We start from the raw sequence: 18,799 nt of genomic DNA, 5'->3' as shown, positions 1-18,799 counted from the left end.
GAAGCTTCGTACAAGGTGGCTGAATGGTTGCACCGACAGGGACTCGCACTCAGTGCATCCTGTGCTTCCTGCGGGGCAACGCTGAGTCATTTAATAATGGACTGCCCCTCTTTCAGTACGCAGCGGTCTGCACTTTACAAAGACTTGCCGACCCCTTGGCTTATCATGTGTATACAATAGACGACATTGTATTTCCCATTCGTCCTGCGTGCAATCGTGATCAAGCACACAGAGCCCGTCTATAATTGTTGAACACGACAAATCTAGACTCCCGATTATAGACTTCCATGTTGCTCCAGTTTTGTGCTAATTTGTGGACCATCTGCCGGACGTCAAGTGTCTCCCGATGAATGTGTGATGGACACGCATGCTTTATGCTTGTGTTGTTCTAAACTCCCCCCCCCCCCCCCCCCCCCTTTTGAAAGATTTATCTCCCTCTTAATATCTCTTCTGTTCTTCATTCACTACGTTTTTTTTTTTTTTCTATGTACCTATTTCTCTTCTAGAGCCGGCAGGTATTGCGCCCCTTCTGATGGCACTTGCCAGTTAGCTATCTTCGTCTTCTCTGTGATTGTTTTACGTGTACAGACGTGAGCAGCCCTGCCTAGAATGCGGGAACGGTGGTTTCCGGGCTCTCCGGAGCCAGCCGGTGACGTCTAACGGCAGTTGCTAGGCCCAAGCGTTCCCAGCACCTACCGGTAGACGTCGGAACCAGCAGCTAGCGTTAGACATCGCTGACTGGCTCCGGAGAGCCCCGGAAGCCGCCGTTCCCGCGTTCTAGACAAGGCTGCTCACGTCTGTACAAACCAAATAAATAAATAAGCAAAATGGGCTGTGTCGAGCCCAATTGAATGGCCTAAAATGGCCTCCATAAGATCGGGGGCCGCTCCACACGCATGCGCTTACTTTCTGTTACACGGCGCTGACCATCGTACGGGTCGACTTTCCCGTGAGACCATTAATTTTTTGGAACTGATTATAGTGATGGGGGCCTTCACTATAGCCATTACACTATATTGACGGGTAATAGCAATCGATGCAGAACCTCTGTTGTAGCTGCTATTTTCGACTGCTTTTATGGCATGGACCCCCACAAGCATAAAGGCGAAGAAAAATTTGAACATGCAAGAGGTTTACTTGGCGGTTCGTTTCCTGACAGTTCTGTCTTCCACTGAATACGTGTATTCCGTGTCGCCTAAAACGTTACACAAAGATTTATTGTTCATGCTATTTCCACCTCCATTTTACCGTAAGATCACTATAAATAGAATGGCCAGGACACGATGTAATAAAGAGAATTCGTAAAATTTATATACCCCTTGCTGCAAAACATCCCTTTATAAACTTCACAGTAAAACCATACCGGTAAAAACGTGGCTACAGAACAAGGGTATCTTTCTGTCTTCTGTTAACTGTCCTCTTTGTGATGCGCCAGAGACAATTGAAGATTGTTTGATTAGTTGCGAAGTCGCTATCCTATTTTGGAATGTCCTCCAACGAACTCTAAAGAAAGACTAAAATCAACCTTCACACTATGCGATACCTGCTGCCGACCACTTATGATAATGTACCTTTCGACATGTTTTTTTCTCATGTAAATCCACAGTTTGTGAAAAGCGCGAATAATGGACCGCTACGCTAAACCGATTGTACCTACACGGATGTATTTCATACAGATGACTGTGCGCCTAAAACATGTTTATGATGGACTTGCTATTCAACCGGACTGGTACCTCATTTTGGGGAGGTACCACCCTTTTAAAGCGGAACCAGCATTTCCACCTCAAGTATGAATTCTGTGTGTGACTCCCATTGTGCCCGCCATTCTATGACTATATTCACACAGTTGGTGAATGTTTTATAGAGTTACATGTTACTGTAATAAACACCATGGATGAAAAAAGAGCTTTATGGCACCGTGGAAAAGCGTCGAGTTCGTGATTGAAGGGCCCTAAGTTCGAATCGCGTTGTGGAATTTTTAAGCGAAGCTTTATAGGCTCGCAAGTGTCGGCGGTGGTGGCGGCGGCGGTGTCACGCTGAAAAGTGGGCCGATCCTGGCGATAGTGCAGAAAAGATCCAAGCTCAATTGCACATACCAGGGACAAAAAGAGAGAGAGAAAAAGAAATATAGAAAGAAATAAGGAGAGAGGGAAAGATAGATATATAGAGAGAAAGAGAACTAAAGTAACCACGAAGGTCAGAGAAAGAAAGAGAGAAAGATAGAAAAATAGAGAGAGAGAGAGAGAGAGAGAAGGTAAGACAGACAGAGTGAGAGGGAAAGAAAGGAAGTCACCACGAAGGTGAGAGAAAGAAAGAAAGAGAAAGACGAGAGAGAGAGAGAGAAAGAAAATCACCGCGAAGGTCAGATACGATGGCTAGATGGGTAGGTGTGCCGACCGAGCGTAGTTCACCACTTCTCCGCATCATGACGCAGAAGTGGCGCTGCAGACAGTATAACGGCTAAGCTGCGCGCAACATCGGCTGCGCTGTGTAGACGAGCAGCGTGTTTGATGGTATCGCTGCCTCTGCTCTAGCTTTGAAGTACGCGTTATGTAATGCCGTTTTGAGCAGTGTAGGCAAAGCCAGAATGGGGAATTTGTTACTGTCGTCTACTCAGAAGACACGATATGCTCAATTTTCTAGCTTGGCGATTGGTCACATTTATTCGTATAAACGCGGCGCCCCACCCCATTTCATTAAATACGTAGATGCATTTTTTCATGCATAAAACAATACTGCAGTGGTTTTATACGGTATATGGAAACGTGTTTACGTGATATTTAGTGAGTTCTAATGTTTCAATTTCGAGAAATCCAGCTATTGTGTTTATTGCTGCCTCAGTTACGGTATTTAAATTGTTACGAGACGAATTGTGTTGGTTCACTGTTTGGTTGCAATAAAATAAAGCAATATGTCTTGGACTAGATTCATGAATATATTAAAAATACAAGAAGCGCTCTCATAACTTCAGTCAGCAGACGCACCAACAAAAATAGCCTAGCACCAGCAAGGTCGCAACGTAACTTTTGGTCCACCACATCATAACATTATTCACAGCACACACCTAAGCTTCAGGTGATTCCTCTTCACCCTGTTGCTTTCGCGCGCCGTGTTCTTGCCCCACAAGAAAGTAAAGGCGTGTAATTGAATAGAACTTCACAACATCGTTTGTGAGCTCTTTCTTGTGCCGCTCACAGCCGATCAAATTCGGAGGATTGAGCTGCAGAAAAGATGTAAATTAAGTCGGCGATACTGTTCCCTCGTAACTCATTTAAACTGAAGCACAGCTTGAAGGCGTCTTCGAGCGATGCTACCAGTTTTTTTAGTGCTTCAGAAGGGAGTAACAGTCCTGACCTACTCATCCTGTTGAATTCAGTAATGTCCCTGAGCAATCGCAACACTTGGTTCTTTGCAGGAACTTTCTTGCTACATAGCCTGCTATATAGAATATCAGCCTAGAGTCACTTTTCTTTTCCCTGTAGCAGCGCAGCGGAGCTCAATGTCGCCGGCGCTGAGCACCTCATGTGCGGCTTGCAAATTTCCAATGTCGAGGAGCTCATCGACCTACGCTTTTCGGTGTACGGCTTGCTCATTAACGTCGCCGATACTGAGCAAGCTACTGAGCAGCCCGGGGCGAACATTTCCGCTGTCAGACAGCGGAACATTTCCGCTGTCTTAGTCACAAATTTAGAGCCTGAAGCCCGACTTGCAGTTCGGAGCGAAGCAGTAAGTCTCCTTGGTGGTCTTCTTTGGTGAAGCAATGCCGCCGCTAATCTCTCCGGTCATTTTTCCGACCTGGAACATTCCACATCGCTTAGGAACTTGCAAACAGTACGAGAGACGCGGAGCTCTTCACCTTTGAAACTGACACGAACAGACGACATACAACTATTCCAATACAGGCTTTATTTTTTTTGCTCGCCCTGTAGCACCCAGCCCCCTGTAGCAGACGACGCGCGCTGCGGAACCGTTCTACTGACCGCAGCGCCAATTTTGCGTCATGACGCGGAGAAGCGGTGAACTACGCTCCAGACGCGCCGGTCGGCACACCTACCCATCTAGCCACCGTAGGTCAGATACACACATGACAAGCTTCGCTTATCCACATTTTCTCGACAGGGGAAGGGCTGGTGATACTTTTTTAAGCTTAGCGCTTTATTGTTTTCTTGTTTGAATTCTACCGTACTTGTACGTTTGTCCCATGCTTCACCACCACGCCTGTCACGGAGGGTTCCTGCCAAAGGAGCGAAGCAACCTGTTGCATAGCCCAGGGGGTGGGGGTCTTAGGCAGATGCCGCTTTAGCGGTCACATGCCAATGAATAATGAGACATTGTTATGTTGTTAATGCACGCCGCGGTGAGACGGGCCCCCCATCCACTGAGTATCAAAACTCTGCACACAACATGCGATGGAATGATAACATGGCCCCCTCAATTCAGCAACTATACGGTGAGGGGAACCGTCAAAGTAGCGTGTAGACTATTATGACCCTTGTCTAAGGAAAGCGGTACTATCGTCACCTTAATGCAATTGAGCAGAGGGCGCATGACAGATAGCCTCGTCAGCCACGCATTACGCGGCGCCACGGCGCCACGCAAAAACAAAAGGAGAGAGCGGTGCCTTTTCTTCTATATACCGTTCCTGCACATTTCCAGCTTTCTGTGTTGATACTGCTCGGGAACGGAGAAGAACGTAAGAATCTGGCAGGGCAAATATTTCACCTGACATGCCGTTTCACCCGATTGCTTCCGTATCTGCGATAGATGCAATATGTTCACATTTGATTCGAATTAAACTATTCTTTCTCGTGAATGTTCCACAAGAAGGATTAAAATGCAAATTATTCGTGACAGGGGTGCCCTTTTTCTTTGTTTTTGTGTGTCGCCATGATGTTCCACAAAAAAGACTAAAATTCAAAACATTCGTGACGGCGGCGCCATTTTTTCTTTTTTTTTGCGTCTCACCACGACGCCACGCAACATATTTCTACGAGGTTATTTGCCACGCGCACGCGTATTGCCTTTCATCAATATGCCAATAGTAGTACACTTATCATAATCGAGGCACAGCTCGCCCGGCGTCGCTGCGTTTTTTCTTGCATAGCGCGATGACCGCGCTTTATTCGGACAGCAATGTCATCCTTGGCCGCTATTTTGTAGCGATGCCTTTAATGTCATAATGCCTTTTCGCGCTTATCGCGCTTTGTAAGTGGTCAGAGTGACGGTCGGCTCACGATGTCAACGTTGATAACGCGAGCGGACCGTCGCTCTGACCACTGACAAAGCGCGATAAGCGCGAAAAGGCATTATGACATTAAAGTCATCGCTACAAAATAGCGGCCCTTGTGTGTATAACGCTAGAAGTGTGCATACCAGCTGGAACGTGATCTGTCAGTGGGACCATCGCGCGCAGCCTGAAATTGGGCCACCAACACCAGGCAACGACACTTTGGAGACGTCGCAGGTACGCTCCATGGGTTGGCTATTTTGGGATGCTACAATGTCTTGGAGATCAGCACATTCAGAACCTCTCACTGGCCAGGATGCTCCGGGGTGCCACTGCCGAGTAGCCACAAGGCCCTGCCGCGGCTTTGTACACGCTTGTGACTGGGCCAACTACGCGCACAGAGACAAAGGTAATATTGGCTATTTCAGGGCACGGGCTGGGAGGACAATAAAAAACAAGCAAACACACAGAACAGGAAGTGTTCTTTTGCGTACACAGTCCCCGTGTACTGAGCATTTCATGGCACAACAACCAGTCAAACAGCACTTGCGCAGCACCACACTCTTGAGTCGAATGGGGCACATTCGCCTTTTTTTTTTTTTTTTCGTGCTATCACGCGGGTTCTTTTCTTAGCAGGCATTACTTGTCCAGGCCTATCCGCGTGGTCAGAGCAACGTGGCCGCAGCCGTGAGCAGCAAACAGGCGGCCGCCGCCCGCCGCCGGTGCTGTCGCGGTGCGGCGGTGGTCGGCGCCGCTGTCGAGGCTGCCTCGCTGCACGTCGAGTCGTACGTGTAGGAGGCACAGTGCTCGTGTATCAGCGGCCCCGACATCTTTTCCGTGTAGGTGCGGAAGAAGTCGCGCCCTTCCTCGCCGCACAGCTCCGGCATGTGGACGTAATAGCAGTGCACGTACTCGTTGAACGTGCTGCAACGCCAGAAAAAGAGAGACAAAGCTCGTTTTCAGTTTTTAATTCACGAAAGGAGAATACGTAGAGCTAATGTCCACCGTTTACTTCGTGTATCGACGCGTCATTTCTTTTCTGTGTCATCGTCAGAAAAGTTGCGGTGTTTTATGCCTCGGTGGAAGTTGCACGCTCGCAATATCAAAATTCTGTATCACAGTTTGTTCGTGCTCTGTGAACCATGGGCTGTTTTCAGAGAGTGGACATGACGCAAACATGATCATCTAGAGTGCAAACAACGCGTTCAAAGGCGTTTTCTGCACTTTTCTTTTCAGACATCACAGGAGGCCTTCCGTATTGTAAGTTTCTCTACCGCCGAACAAACGTTCAGTCCCGTCGGGTACTGCGTGTCTCGTCTGCTTGCTTGCGCATCGTCACCATATGAAAAGAGAGCATTCATTCTCTGCCTTCATTTCTAGAATCTGCAGATGCCTTGAGGTTTATCGCATGAAATAATGTTCTGGTATATGTCCAGAAAAGGGACACGGGCCCGGCATAACAGCGCTTCATTTCACAGGTATAATGTGTAGGTCTTTTTAAGCCCTATGGTAAGATGTATTGAATGGAAATTATTCGCCGTGGACATCGATGGCTGGATACGTAAGAGCCTTTTTTCCCCCTCCGAGAGTCATGTCCAGATAATGTTCCGCATGAGCCTATATACTGAGCTATCTAAGTATTTGTTCAACTAATAAAATGAAGTGAAAACGTGCAAATGCTGTACAGCTGGTGGGCGAGCACGGAAGGTGAGTAACAACTTGGAATTTTGAAACTATGATGTCATATTTCAGTTCTAACCTGCGTTTTTGTTTTCACAGAGTAGTGAAAAGGGGGGGGGGGGGGGGGGCAACTCCGTCTTACATTTATACAGTTACTGACATACATTTTTGAGCAATAGCGGAAACATACAGCAAATACCACTGTGTGTAGTGTCTGAAACGGCTTACGTCTTAGGTGTTTGCGCTGTAAGTTTAAGTTCAGAATTATGTACCAACTAGGCCCAAAGGAAGTTTTACTACTTGCTTGAGCCTCTGGATTCGCTTAGTTATGCTCACCGCCGTTTGGTGCTCTCACGACTGCTCAAGGGCTGCTCTGACAGAGTTAATAGCAATGTCTTTCTTTACAAGTTTTCTGTGGGCCGAATTATAACTAAACATGCTCTTTATTTACTGTCACTGATATATGTAGCGCACACCAGCGTTTCCAAAGACTAGGCATATGTCCAGAAATCGCAATTCGCCATTCTGTGGTAGTTTATGCGTAAACTTCAGCCCTCCACCACATGTTTCAAAAACATTGAGCACAGCTTTCACCTTCTGATATTCCTTCCTGCTTTCTACACAACCCATTATTACAAGATAGTCATCGGCGTACCTAAAACCTTTAGCCACAGAAGCTATGCCGATGCGCGCTTGAATGCGAGTTTCCCATTGTGTGATGTACAAATTATGCTGTGTGCATTACTTGGTGAAGTTTATATGTTGGCCTTTGCACTTTATAATGAGCGTTAGCACGTGTTTGAAGTTGGTAAAGTCATCAGGTTGTTTCCATCGAAATGCATAGGGGTCTTAGTAGTCAGCCAACCGATACGCTTTTGGCACTGATATCCGTCCGTCCATCTGTCCGTCCGCCGGCCCCGACCGACAAACCGACCGACCGGGCCCGTATTGGCCTGGACTGGGCTGGACTTGAATGAGGCGGGTACAGGGAGCCTACATACAGCGTTGCATGTAGGAGGCTGGTATTACCATCGGTGCCGACACGTGGCCGACCCCGGTGGCAATGAGGGCGGCGTGACTTCGTGCGAGCCACTTAAAAACGAAAGGAATCCTTGCAAAATACGGGCTCTGGATTGACTTTGTGTGACAAGTAGCTTCGGCCACTCCAGGGACAATGAGCGAGAATGGCTTCCCAACTTGGGAGGGCGAGCTGTGCTTTTCAAGCTCATTTCGTGATAAATCAAGGCTGGCCAGTATGGTACTGTCCACCGTGCAACTGCGCATCACTTCAGTTAAAGGCTGTTAGCCTACACAAACGAAAGATTTTTTGCGTAACAATCAAACGTACCAGCAGGTCCTGCGGAGGCCTTCCTCGACGTTGGCGGCTTCTGTCATGTCGGTGGATGCCTTAGACCACTGGATCATGCTCTTGTACTTCTGCGAGCATTTGCCGCCTTCCACAAACAAGCTCTTGAAACATGGCGCCAGCCGAAGGTAGTCTGCACCATATGGAATAGAGGAGAATGTTTTTTTTTTTTTTAAATATATGATGCTTAGGAGATGCTGGCAATGTTTTGTGCACCATCAGCGTAGCATCGTTTCAAGCAAGAACCTAGCGCGGATTATATTGTGACAGGTCAACATGATGCAGCATTTTAATTTGTGCTTTTTCTTTCTTTGCTTCTTTTTTGTAGAATTGCCTAATTGTCATAATCTAAGGGCGCAGATTAAGTGTAACAGAGAAAGAGAGAGGTACAAGCTTTTAAGGAGTCCTGCAACGCTCTTTGAGCGTCGTACTTATAAACGCGAGACAATGCTTCTGTGAACACCTTAGCCAAATATTACTCAGTTACTGTGGTGGCGAACGTACGACGTCGCTTTAAGGATCGGTAATGCTTTCCTACGGCTCCGTCAAACAGCCGCCATCGAAGCTGCACATGATGACGCCAAGCGCCCTTGTACGATCTGTGGCTATAGATGAGGGTAAACGTCACGAGCAATATTAACTTGATGAAGGCCACAAAATTGCCTGAAGCGGTAACAATGTTCACTATATTTCAAGTATTAAAAGTAACGAAATATTACTGCATTAAAAGTTGTACTTCCAGAATTCGGCACGCGTCGTCTACTCGAGTTGTGCCGCCTCCTGCGTAGCGCAAGACAGTGGCGTTGCTGAAGTTTTGCTGGCAGCGTTTGCGCGTTCCAATAATACTTTGTCTGGATGTAGAAATTGTGCACACATATACTTAATTGAAGAAAGTAGACGCGCAGCGCGAACGTGGCGTTTGTCGGGATTGGAGTTTAGTTATTTGTGTGAAACGCGCTTTATCATTCGCTGAAAATGAACGGGAAACTGCGACGTCGCTGTGTAGTAGTTGGCTGCAAAGGGGGCGAGACTGCTAAAAATGCACTGCGCCAGTTACCGCAAGACTCACAGCTTCAGCAAGCCTAGTTAGAGTGCATTAGACAGCCAGGGTCCGAGCAGCGAAAAGAAATTTATGCATTTGGGACCGTCACTTCTCCACCGCTGACTGAACAAGAAACTGAGATGTGGCGCAAGCGTAAAGGTTCGCATGCGTAAGAAGCTGCCAGAAGAGGGCGATACCAACCTTGTGTGGTAAGGTGCAGTACGCGTTATGCACGGGGAAAACTCTTTGAACTACTTTGAAGACGTTAAACTGTTAGTTATAGTGCTCGCCGTATAAGATCTCTATATCAACTCAACTGTAAGTTGAGGGGCAGCGTCCGAATTTATCGCGTCGTAGACGTCCAAACCGGAAGGAGTGGCGTATACGTGAACATTTAAATCAAAATTTTATACTTTAAGCTCCATCGTGACGTTCAGTGGGCGGAGCGTCGCGGACACCCTCATCGCTCAGCTGTAGTCTCCGTAGTGCAAGCCGTTGAAGGACGAGTGGAAGCACCGTAGAGGGGTGAAGGGCGACCTTTGATTGCCGGTAACTCCGCTTCTACGGCATGCATCCAAATACTATTTGCTGAAAAATATTTATAAAATGTGTCCTTTCACATGAAATGCTTTTCACGACTTCGATAAAGAGTGTTTTAGGGCCCCTTTAATGGAAATGTTAGCCTGGAAGTGTAACTTGTAATGAAAGCTGTTATGAAGATAAACAGATGATTGAATAATACAAAAACCCGAGTGGTGCACAAATATCCATTTTCGCAACCAGTTTGTAGAGCCACATCGGAGTAAATTGCATTCGGTTTAAAGGGCTTTTAGAAAGAAAAACGTGCCCTCGTTGAAAAGCAACCCGTTGAAAAAATGTCACAGTTTCGCCCTAAGGGCGAAGCAATGAATGCGATAGCAACACAGCAATGTCATACGAAGTAAGGTGAGCGGCCTTGGTAGCAATATGAATTGTAGTAAACATGAGCTGATTAAGTAAGCAGGTGTGCTGCGGCGTAAGTAGACCGACATGAAGAGAGACTCGATGACCACGAGAAGGCGCGTGTGAAACGGTGGTGTTGATGAGAAGCGCTTCCCGTGGGCAGCGCGTGCGAAGGGACACACCTGTAGTGCTGCACTGCCGATCTGGGCAGCATTGCATGTGTAGCGTGCGTTGGAAAATGTGGCCCGACTATTACTAACTGAATGAACAAGCGTGGTGTGAGCGCGCACAAACAAACATGAATAGATCACACTGAATGACTGCAGCCAACGACTGTCAAAACGCTGGCAGCGCAACGTACCTTCGCCCGCTGCGCGGGCGAAGGTACGTGCGCTCTATCAACGGAAACTGAGCGGCATAAAGGTCGGAGCCGTGTGGAGATAAGAGACGGTGCGGTCGAACGAACGACGAGCGCGGTTGTTGGAAGCGTAGAAGTGCGCCCCCCCCATGCTCCCTCCGGCGCTGGCTTCCCGCTTCCTGGCTTGCGCGTGGGAGAGATAAGAGACTGTGCGGAGCGACGAGCGCGGTTGTTGGCAGAGAAGTGCCCCCCCCCCTGCTCTCTCCGGCGCTGGCTTTCCGCTTCCTTGCTTGCGCGTGGGAGATTGAGTGTGTTCGCTCTCCGTGATAGCGCGCGTCCCCCCACGCTTCCGCTGGGGCATACGGCGCGCGGCGAAGATTTTATCTATACGGAACGTCACGGCGACGGCGACGGCGACGACGACGACGACGCCGACGGCAGAAATCCGGTTGAAGTGTCCATATAATTGCTATCGCAATAAAAGTAATTATTCAGTGTTGACGGAACCCTTTTGTAACGTACGTTTAGTGAGTGAATGCGTATACTGCATACTAAATGCGTACGAAACAGTTCGCGTCGACAAAGAAAATAATTAAGAATGACATGTCGTTGGGAATGTCAGAAGGGTTCATCAGCGAAATGAGCAACTTTGATAAGTTAACAGAAATGTGCGCCGCTCTGTCCATATACGGGGTGATCATTTTTAAGTTTTATGCAATTTTTAAAAATAGCCGATGGCAGATAGCATCATTCTTGTCCTTGCGCTGTATTATTCGAAGAGGCGGACGTTACTAGCACGATAAATTGAAACACATATGAAGTAATTAAATAAAATTTCTATTTAACTTCTTAAGAAATTTCTTCACGGTGCATATTGGAATTTACGAATTGCAGCCGGTGAGTTTGCAAGATGTATCCACTTGAAATGCATTTCCAGGAGGACACCAGTTCAGAGATATTATTTCCCAAATTGTTGGACAAAATACATGGGCGTTCCTGTCACTTTTGTGCTTCAGTGCATAAAAGAACGTTTTGTTAAAATGTAAGTGGAACAACAGTGCATTTTCACGGCCCGTTTGATGGCGCATATGACTAGTGTCATTCTGGAAATTCATTCCGACTGAATACGCCTTGGTAACTCACCGGCTACAATTCGTAAATTGCAATATGTGCCATAATGTAATTATTTAGAAATTAATTAGTGAATGTTTGTTAATTAGTTCAAATGCTTTTTATTTATATTGCAAATAATGTCCACCTCTCTGAATATTCCAGCTCTTGGACTAGAAGTATGTTATCTGCAACGGGCAATTTAAAAAAAAAATTCCGTAAAACTTAAAAATGTTCGCCCTGTAGTAATCAGCTTTCTGTGAGAATGATCCGTAATTGGAACTCCGAAAGCGCGGCGTAACTTAAAATGAAGATAGCACCGCTGCGAAACAAAACTAGACAAAGCTGCCTTTACAATCCCTGCTGCACCGAACCCTTGATACATTCTTAATTACCTATAATCTTCCGTATGCGGCTTGATTCAAAGCTAAATAGATCCAAACGCACTCACTGACGCACGCACAAGTAAGCTGAATTCGACGTTTAGATGCCTGGCGAATTTGTCCTTGTGTATATACGATCGCTTGCCGTTTTTACTTACACATTTAACGGAATATGTGCCTCCTAGGTGTACCAAGTGATTTTAGTGGGAACTCATGAATTGAAATATCCTGTGGCAGATCGCGAATTGGTAACATCAGCTGGATTACTTGAAGAGGCCTACATTACTTGCATGACGAATAGCATTGTGGTGTTAGCTAATTAACAAAGCTTTTCCAATTGATTTTGTGGTGGTAGTGGTGATTTTGCTACAGGCGGGGTTAGCCTAGCAGACCTGGCCGGCAATTACTCCGCCTGAGCGTCTCTTTCTGCACCAAATAACCTAGTCCTAGTCCAAAAGTATTTATCTTTCGCAGAAATGTCAGAAGAATGCGTGACACTTCCTAGCGCACTATCTGCATTTCTTCCTAGACGACTAACTGTTGGGCACGTTCGTGAGGAAATCGTCTTCTTCCCATGCTGCCCAGAAGTCTCCTCCTTTGAGGTCAGAAGCGCTTGCAGGACGAGATGAAATGGTCGACGTCGCCCACTTCTTTGCGTTCTGTGCAAGATGTAGAACTAGCACAGCTCACTTTGAACATCTATGCAGGAGTGTGTAGGCCTATCATGCTTTTACTCGCTATAGGATTTTGTAATTAGCGCATAAACTTAAGAAAAACGTCCCAATTGCAAAATTGAAGCACATAAGTAATGAAGTTATATAATTTCAGCAAAAATCCTGTGCTGAACACCAGTTAAGTAATATATACATAATCAAAATCTGCGGGCGAAATATCTAAATGTTCCTCAATTTGCAGTCCTGACTATCAGGAAGCATTTACGAGCAGCTTGTTGGCATGCAGGTAAGATTCCAGGAAACTCCCATTATTCATGTTGGCGACTCCTCCAATAATTCCCACATCACCCGCCTTTTATATTGTGCGAATGCTAGCTCGTCTTCTACTTACTTAATCAATAAACCATCTTCATTTAACCGTTTTTGTTGGGGTCGTACACACTTCAGAACACCAAGTTGGAAACGTGCTCTGAATTAGCTTCCTTCATTCAGCCGCACACTTTGCCTAGAGCCTGCATTTTTCTTTCTATCGCAACTGCACCTTATCACATCGAAAGGGCATCGTTAATGATGAAGTGCAGTTAAATGATTCTTAAATTTAAAAAGAATAAGCGACAATAAACACCGCGCGCCTTCCTTTTCGCAGCCTTCGGCATTCGCGAACTGAATGCCTCTTCTCCAGCGTTTCGATACCGCGGCCCGATATTTTTTTTCCCTTCTTTATGACCCCTCTGTGACGCTGGCTTTTGTACAGGCGCTAATGCGCGACCTGATCTATCTTTTTTGTCGTCGCTACACCCGCTCACAGTAGAGAATTTTCGTGGTGCCGCCTATACTCTCCACGACTGCGGAGATGAACTTCGTTCGAAGCCGCACATAGCACGGCGCGCAAAGGTGCCGCCTTTGCCGTTGGCTGCCTCCGGCACTGATGGCTTCGTCGATGACGGCCGCACGGGTCATACCGCAGGAGATAGGCACCGATGCAGCCTTTTGCGAATGAAACGGGCTGCTGCGATTCTTCGGTCTTGCATCGCTTCGTGTTGCGTGGCAGATAAAGACGGCGGCGCCTCTGCTGCGGAGCGAATGTCGGCGGCGTACGTGACACAATGCGACCGAGGATCGATGCATCTATTCGAAAGGCGGGGCACGTGATATGCTGGAAGCATAACTGCGTACAAGGAACAGTTGATATTTAGCGTCACAAGAAATTACGTTTCACTGAGTGAAGGCCATATGGTGTTCGCGCTTCGTGGATCATCGTATTTCTGGTCATGAGGTTCAAGTCTCGAATCCATTACGGTGGCTGCTGCTTCAAAACGCAGCAATAAAGGATATCTCCTTTCGCTGTTGGCGTTATACTGAGCTCGTGTCTTTTTATTTCGATAGCAATTATATGAACACTCCAAGCACATTCCTGCCGTCGCCGTCGCCGTGAGGTTCCGTATAAAGTCCAACGGCGATAAACTCGTCGCCGCGCGCCGTATGCTCTATGTGCGAGTGAAAGCGCTCTAGGGACGCGCGCTTTCACGGAGAGCGAACGCACGGCGGAGAGCAAACACGACGTCTCCGGTCGTGCGAAAGGCCGTGCGGGATGGGAGGGAGGGAGGGAGGGGAGGCGACGTTTAGCTGCGGAACTAAATGCATATCTTGCGACCGGGCGCAATTAAGGGCAACTGGCGACTCAATCTCTCACGTGAAAGGAGGAAAGCGGTAAGGCAGCGCGGGAGGGAGGGTGCGCGGCTTCTACTCTGCCAGGAATCGTGTACTTGTACTTTGCGCGGCGGAGGGCTGTCGCGCGCACCGTATCTTGAAAGCGATCTCCACACGACTCTGACCTTTGTATGCGCTGTGCTTTCGCCGCTCAGTTTCCATTGAAGCGATACACCACACGAACCTTCGGTCACTGCTCCCGCCGCGCTTGCTAACGCCAGCGTTTTGACAGTGCTTTTCTGCGGTCATCGAGTGTGATCTATTCATGTTTCCTTGAGCGCGCTAACACCATGCTTGTTAATTCAGTTAGTACACGAATGCGTCCAAGTTTATGCAGCACATAAAACTACTATCCTTACTCCGTATACTCTACGAGTAAATTTGCTATCGCAATTGATGCTTCACCTTTCGGGCGAAACTGCGACTTTTTTTCCTTTCGGAATGGTCTAGTCTTAGGCCATTCGGAAATAAATCCAGTTTTTGTTCGGCATAATAATGCACGTTTAATGCGTATACGTCACTTTGGCGAGGTTAGTTATCGCGGTTTGGTGACGTCGCGTGACGGAAAGGCGAAGTTGGCGCAGCCCGAAACTTTTGACCAATAGTGGTAGGCTTATGGCGAAAAAGGTGTGGAAACGGAAATAACATTTTTTTCTTTTGTTCTGTCTAATCATGTATATTCAGTGTGTACAAGTCGTATCAGATGGAGAGTACTTGCGGTTTTCGCGACGTCGCGTGACAGATAGGCGTAGCGGGGTAACCCGAAATATTTTGACCAGTCCTGGAGGGCCGATTGCAGAAACGGAATTGAAAGAGTTTCGAATTGCCCTACGCTATAGCGCCGCAGGATGATGTCATATTATAAAATGTAAACGTGACGGCGCGGTTAGTTTGGAGCGCAATAATTTAATTGCTCAAAGCAACACGAATGTGTTACCAATGACGACGGCGTCGGACAGCCAGCCCTTCCGATAATAAACTCAATCTCTCTCTCTCATTCTTTCCACATAAGGCACTGCTTACGATTATCGCAACCATGGCGCAGCTTTTGACTGTATATACTACATTCAAACGTTACGAAGCACAAATAACCACTGTTTTTCTTTGCGCAATTCAAAGGAAAAGGAATACAGCCTTATGTATATATGCTGTATTTCTATAGTACAGCGGAGTGGTGAGGGATTTTCGGGTGTGTATGTTGCTGAGGTCCGGCTTCCTTCCTGTATTTAGATTATGCAGGAAGGCATTCACTCTTTCGGAGTTCACTTAAGCTAACCGTTCCCGCGTCCTTGAGAGCAAGGATTTGTCAATAACAGTGAGCGAATGTATGCAGAAAATGAGAACGACAGTAAGGCACAAATTGCTGGAAAACACAAAGTGAGTTACTGCCGTTACACTGCTTGGGTTTCCTCAGATGGCTGGACGTCGCTGCAGTCGAGAACCTGATGAACTCTCACCTGGTTGGCAAGAATCGCGAAGAAAACATAACTGACGTCAACCCAATGAGAAGGATTATTATTTAAAGTATTGACATTTCGGCCCCCCAATACGGCAGCCTTGCTCACCATCAAGTAACCACTACTGTGAACAAGGCTCCCATGTGGGGACCGAAACGTCATTATTTTTATTTCTACATCGGGGTCGGAGTTAGTTCTGTTGTTTTCTTCAGACTGAATGTCGTGTTTTCAATCGAATGTAACTAGTTGACTCCTCCCACTACCCCAAGAGCGCTTACCGTTCTGCATACGTCCCGGGCTGCACAGCTCATTCATGACCTGACGCGTGCCATGCACCACGTCGTTGTAGAGGATCTGCTTGAGCCTGTCCGAGCAGCGGGACATGTGCTCGTCGACGCAGCGGTGGCCCGCCTTCCACTTGCTGTGTTCAGCGAGAGTGGTTTCCGTTGCAAGCATGGCAAAAGTGATTGAACATTAGAGAAAGGCCTCATGGAATGCGCACTTGTTCCGGCGAGCTGGAACGAAGCACTTCACGCAAACGCTACTCACGCTGGGCGCGCTATTTACTGTCACTGTCAATTGAAGGCCGAGCCAAGCATGTATAGACCGATTAAGCGCGTCTCCTGTGCGTTTAGCTTCGACTACATTTCTGACAACGGCTTGACGCAGGCTCTTTCATGTAGACTTGGAATCACACCGTATTGGGAACCTGCCTATGTGGCAATTGCATATTTCAGACTGAAGAAATTACGTGTAAAGCTGTTCTCGTTACATTAGCTGTGTTCTCGCTTAGTTATTGCTTGCGTTATTTTGTCTATACAGTATATACTTATATACGTAACATTTAGCACAGTTAGTCTATACAGCTGATATGCGGCAACATAAATCTGTTTGTGTATGTTTTGAATACTGCTGTTTATGAACACATTCTACACACTGAAAGCGTTACAAAAGAAAAATCAAAATATGTGTGCAGTTAACGCTGTAGTAACACGTTAAACTGCAACCCAACCTTACTTCTTGAAGCGTACGTTGCAAACTACTAATGTTCAACTAAATATGTAAGGTGCTAAATGTTTATGGAGTGTAAAGTAGTTCTTTTTCACAATTGAGTTCGCGATTTTCAGCTACATCAAACTGCTTTGTTAAACCGTCGTGCATGCAATAATGTCGTTCCATCAAGAACGTAGATTTTACCGCTGGTTTGGCATCGTGTCATACTCCATGCCTGCTTCTCGCCGTACAACCAGCGACTAAACAACTGCCATCGTGTGAAAAATGATAGAAAAGACTATGACACTGTCTCTGTGTCGGGAAGTGTTAGAGACGACAGCAAATTATGGCCGGCTGAATCGATGCCAAAAGGCTCGACGAGTCCGTGTCTAATTGCTAGCACCGAAGCGTACGTGGCTACGCTTTTTTTTTTCATTTACTAAGAAACGCACCAAGTTTCAACTTGGATTTTGCATAAATCTGTCTGTATATTGTACTCGCGACTTGTCTTTAATAAATAATTATTCAGTTTTGTGTTATTCAAGCGTCCTGTATGGCTTATATGCCAATATTGGTGCTACGAAGTGCCAGTCAAGAGTGCCTGCTGCGCGATTAATAATGTCCGCTCAATTTCTCGCACTTCAGCCATGGCGTGTTCTTGTACCGACCTGCAGAGAATGTCCAGCTCGTGCCTGGTGGAGGCGAGTGCAAGCTCGTCGGACTCGGTGATGCTGCTGAGCTTGCGCATGCAGGCGTCGAACTCGGCCATGCTGCAGCTCGCGTTTGACGACCCCTGCGGCGAAGAGACTGGCGGCCGCCGACCACCGCCAGCTGCAAGAGGCATGTGATTAACGACGCTTAGCCGACGTGCTTTGCACTGCACACGACTTCTCATTCATTCATTCATTCATTCATTCATTCATTCATTCATTCATTCATTCATTCATTCATTCATTCATTCATTATTATTGCGATAACAATTATATGGACACTCAAAAGCAGATTTCTGCCGTCGGCGTCGCCGTGAGGTTCCGTATGACGTCAATGGAGATGAAATCGTCGCCGCGCGCCGAACGCTGTATGTGCGAGTGAAAGGGCGCGAGGGACGCGCGCTTTCACGTGGAGTGAACCCACGGCGGAGAACAAACGCCCGTTCTGCGCCGTGCTCCCTTAAGGGCTGCAGAAGTAGGCGTCTCTTTCCTCCTTTACAATCACCATATATGTAGTGGAAACGCGCCTTCTTCCGACGCGCGAAAGGCCGTGGGGGGGGGGAGGCGACGTTTAGCTGCGGCACCAAGTGCCTATTTATATCAGAGGCTCCGGCAACCGTCACCAACGCCGCACGCATTTTGTGCGAACGCGGGCAAAACGCTGACGGCTTCGACAACAGTTCTGCGTGTTGCCGGTGCTGCTGCATGTCCAAGTTTATACAGCTAATAAAGCTACTATCATTACTCTGTGTAGCTCTCTACAAATTTGCTATCGCAATTGAGGCTTCGCCTTTCAGGTGAAACTGCGACATTATTTATTTATTTATTTATTTATTTATTTATTTATTTATTTATTTATTTATTTATTTATTTATTTATTTATTTATTTATTTATTTATTTATTTATTTATGTTCTTTTATTTATACTGAACATGTTCTCAATGTTCATTGGCGTTACAGAGAAGAGTGAGGGTGCGTGGCCTATCATGTAGCGCAATATTGGTCGAGCAAGTAACATATCCAGCGTGACCATTTCAAGTCTTTATCTCCCTTCTACCCTATGTCTTGTAAGATATGACAGACTGAAAATGATCAGTGTTGCGGTCAATGGAGCCGGGGAATCGGTTCCATTCGGAAGCTGTTCCAA

At 46.8% G+C, this 18,799-nt stretch overlaps 2 protein-coding genes across 2 annotated transcripts in view; one reads left to right on the top strand and one right to left on the bottom strand.

The window, feature by feature from the left end:
- LOC119446831 (septin-1) overlaps nt 1-18,799 on the top strand; it is a 610,438-nt gene that overhangs the window by 564,393 nt on the left and 27,246 nt on the right. The gene's annotated exons all lie outside the window — the stretch shown is intronic.
- The window catches only part of LOC119445247 (uncharacterized), an 87,601-nt gene continuing 74,205 nt past the window's right edge, over nt 5,404-18,799 (bottom strand). Inside the window, exons 2-5 of the mRNA XM_037709568.2 lie at nt 17,611-17,773; nt 16,228-16,370; nt 8,256-8,406; nt 5,404-6,151 (exon numbers count right to left, since the gene is read on the bottom strand). Of these exons, the coding sequence (XP_037565496.2) occupies nt 5,893-6,151; nt 8,256-8,406; nt 16,228-16,370; nt 17,611-17,773 (716 nt within the window). The 3' untranslated portion in view covers nt 5,404-5,892. The remainder of the gene's footprint in view (nt 6,152-8,255; nt 8,407-16,227; nt 16,371-17,610; nt 17,774-18,799) is intronic.

Source organism: Dermacentor silvarum, chromosome 3, assembly GCF_013339745.2.
Source record: "Dermacentor silvarum isolate Dsil-2018 chromosome 3, BIME_Dsil_1.4, whole genome shotgun sequence".
Classification (NCBI taxonomy): domain Eukaryota; kingdom Metazoa; phylum Arthropoda; class Arachnida; order Ixodida; family Ixodidae; genus Dermacentor; species Dermacentor silvarum.
The sequence above is the reverse complement of the archived record's forward strand: the minus strand, read 5'-3'. Positions and strand labels throughout refer to the sequence as shown.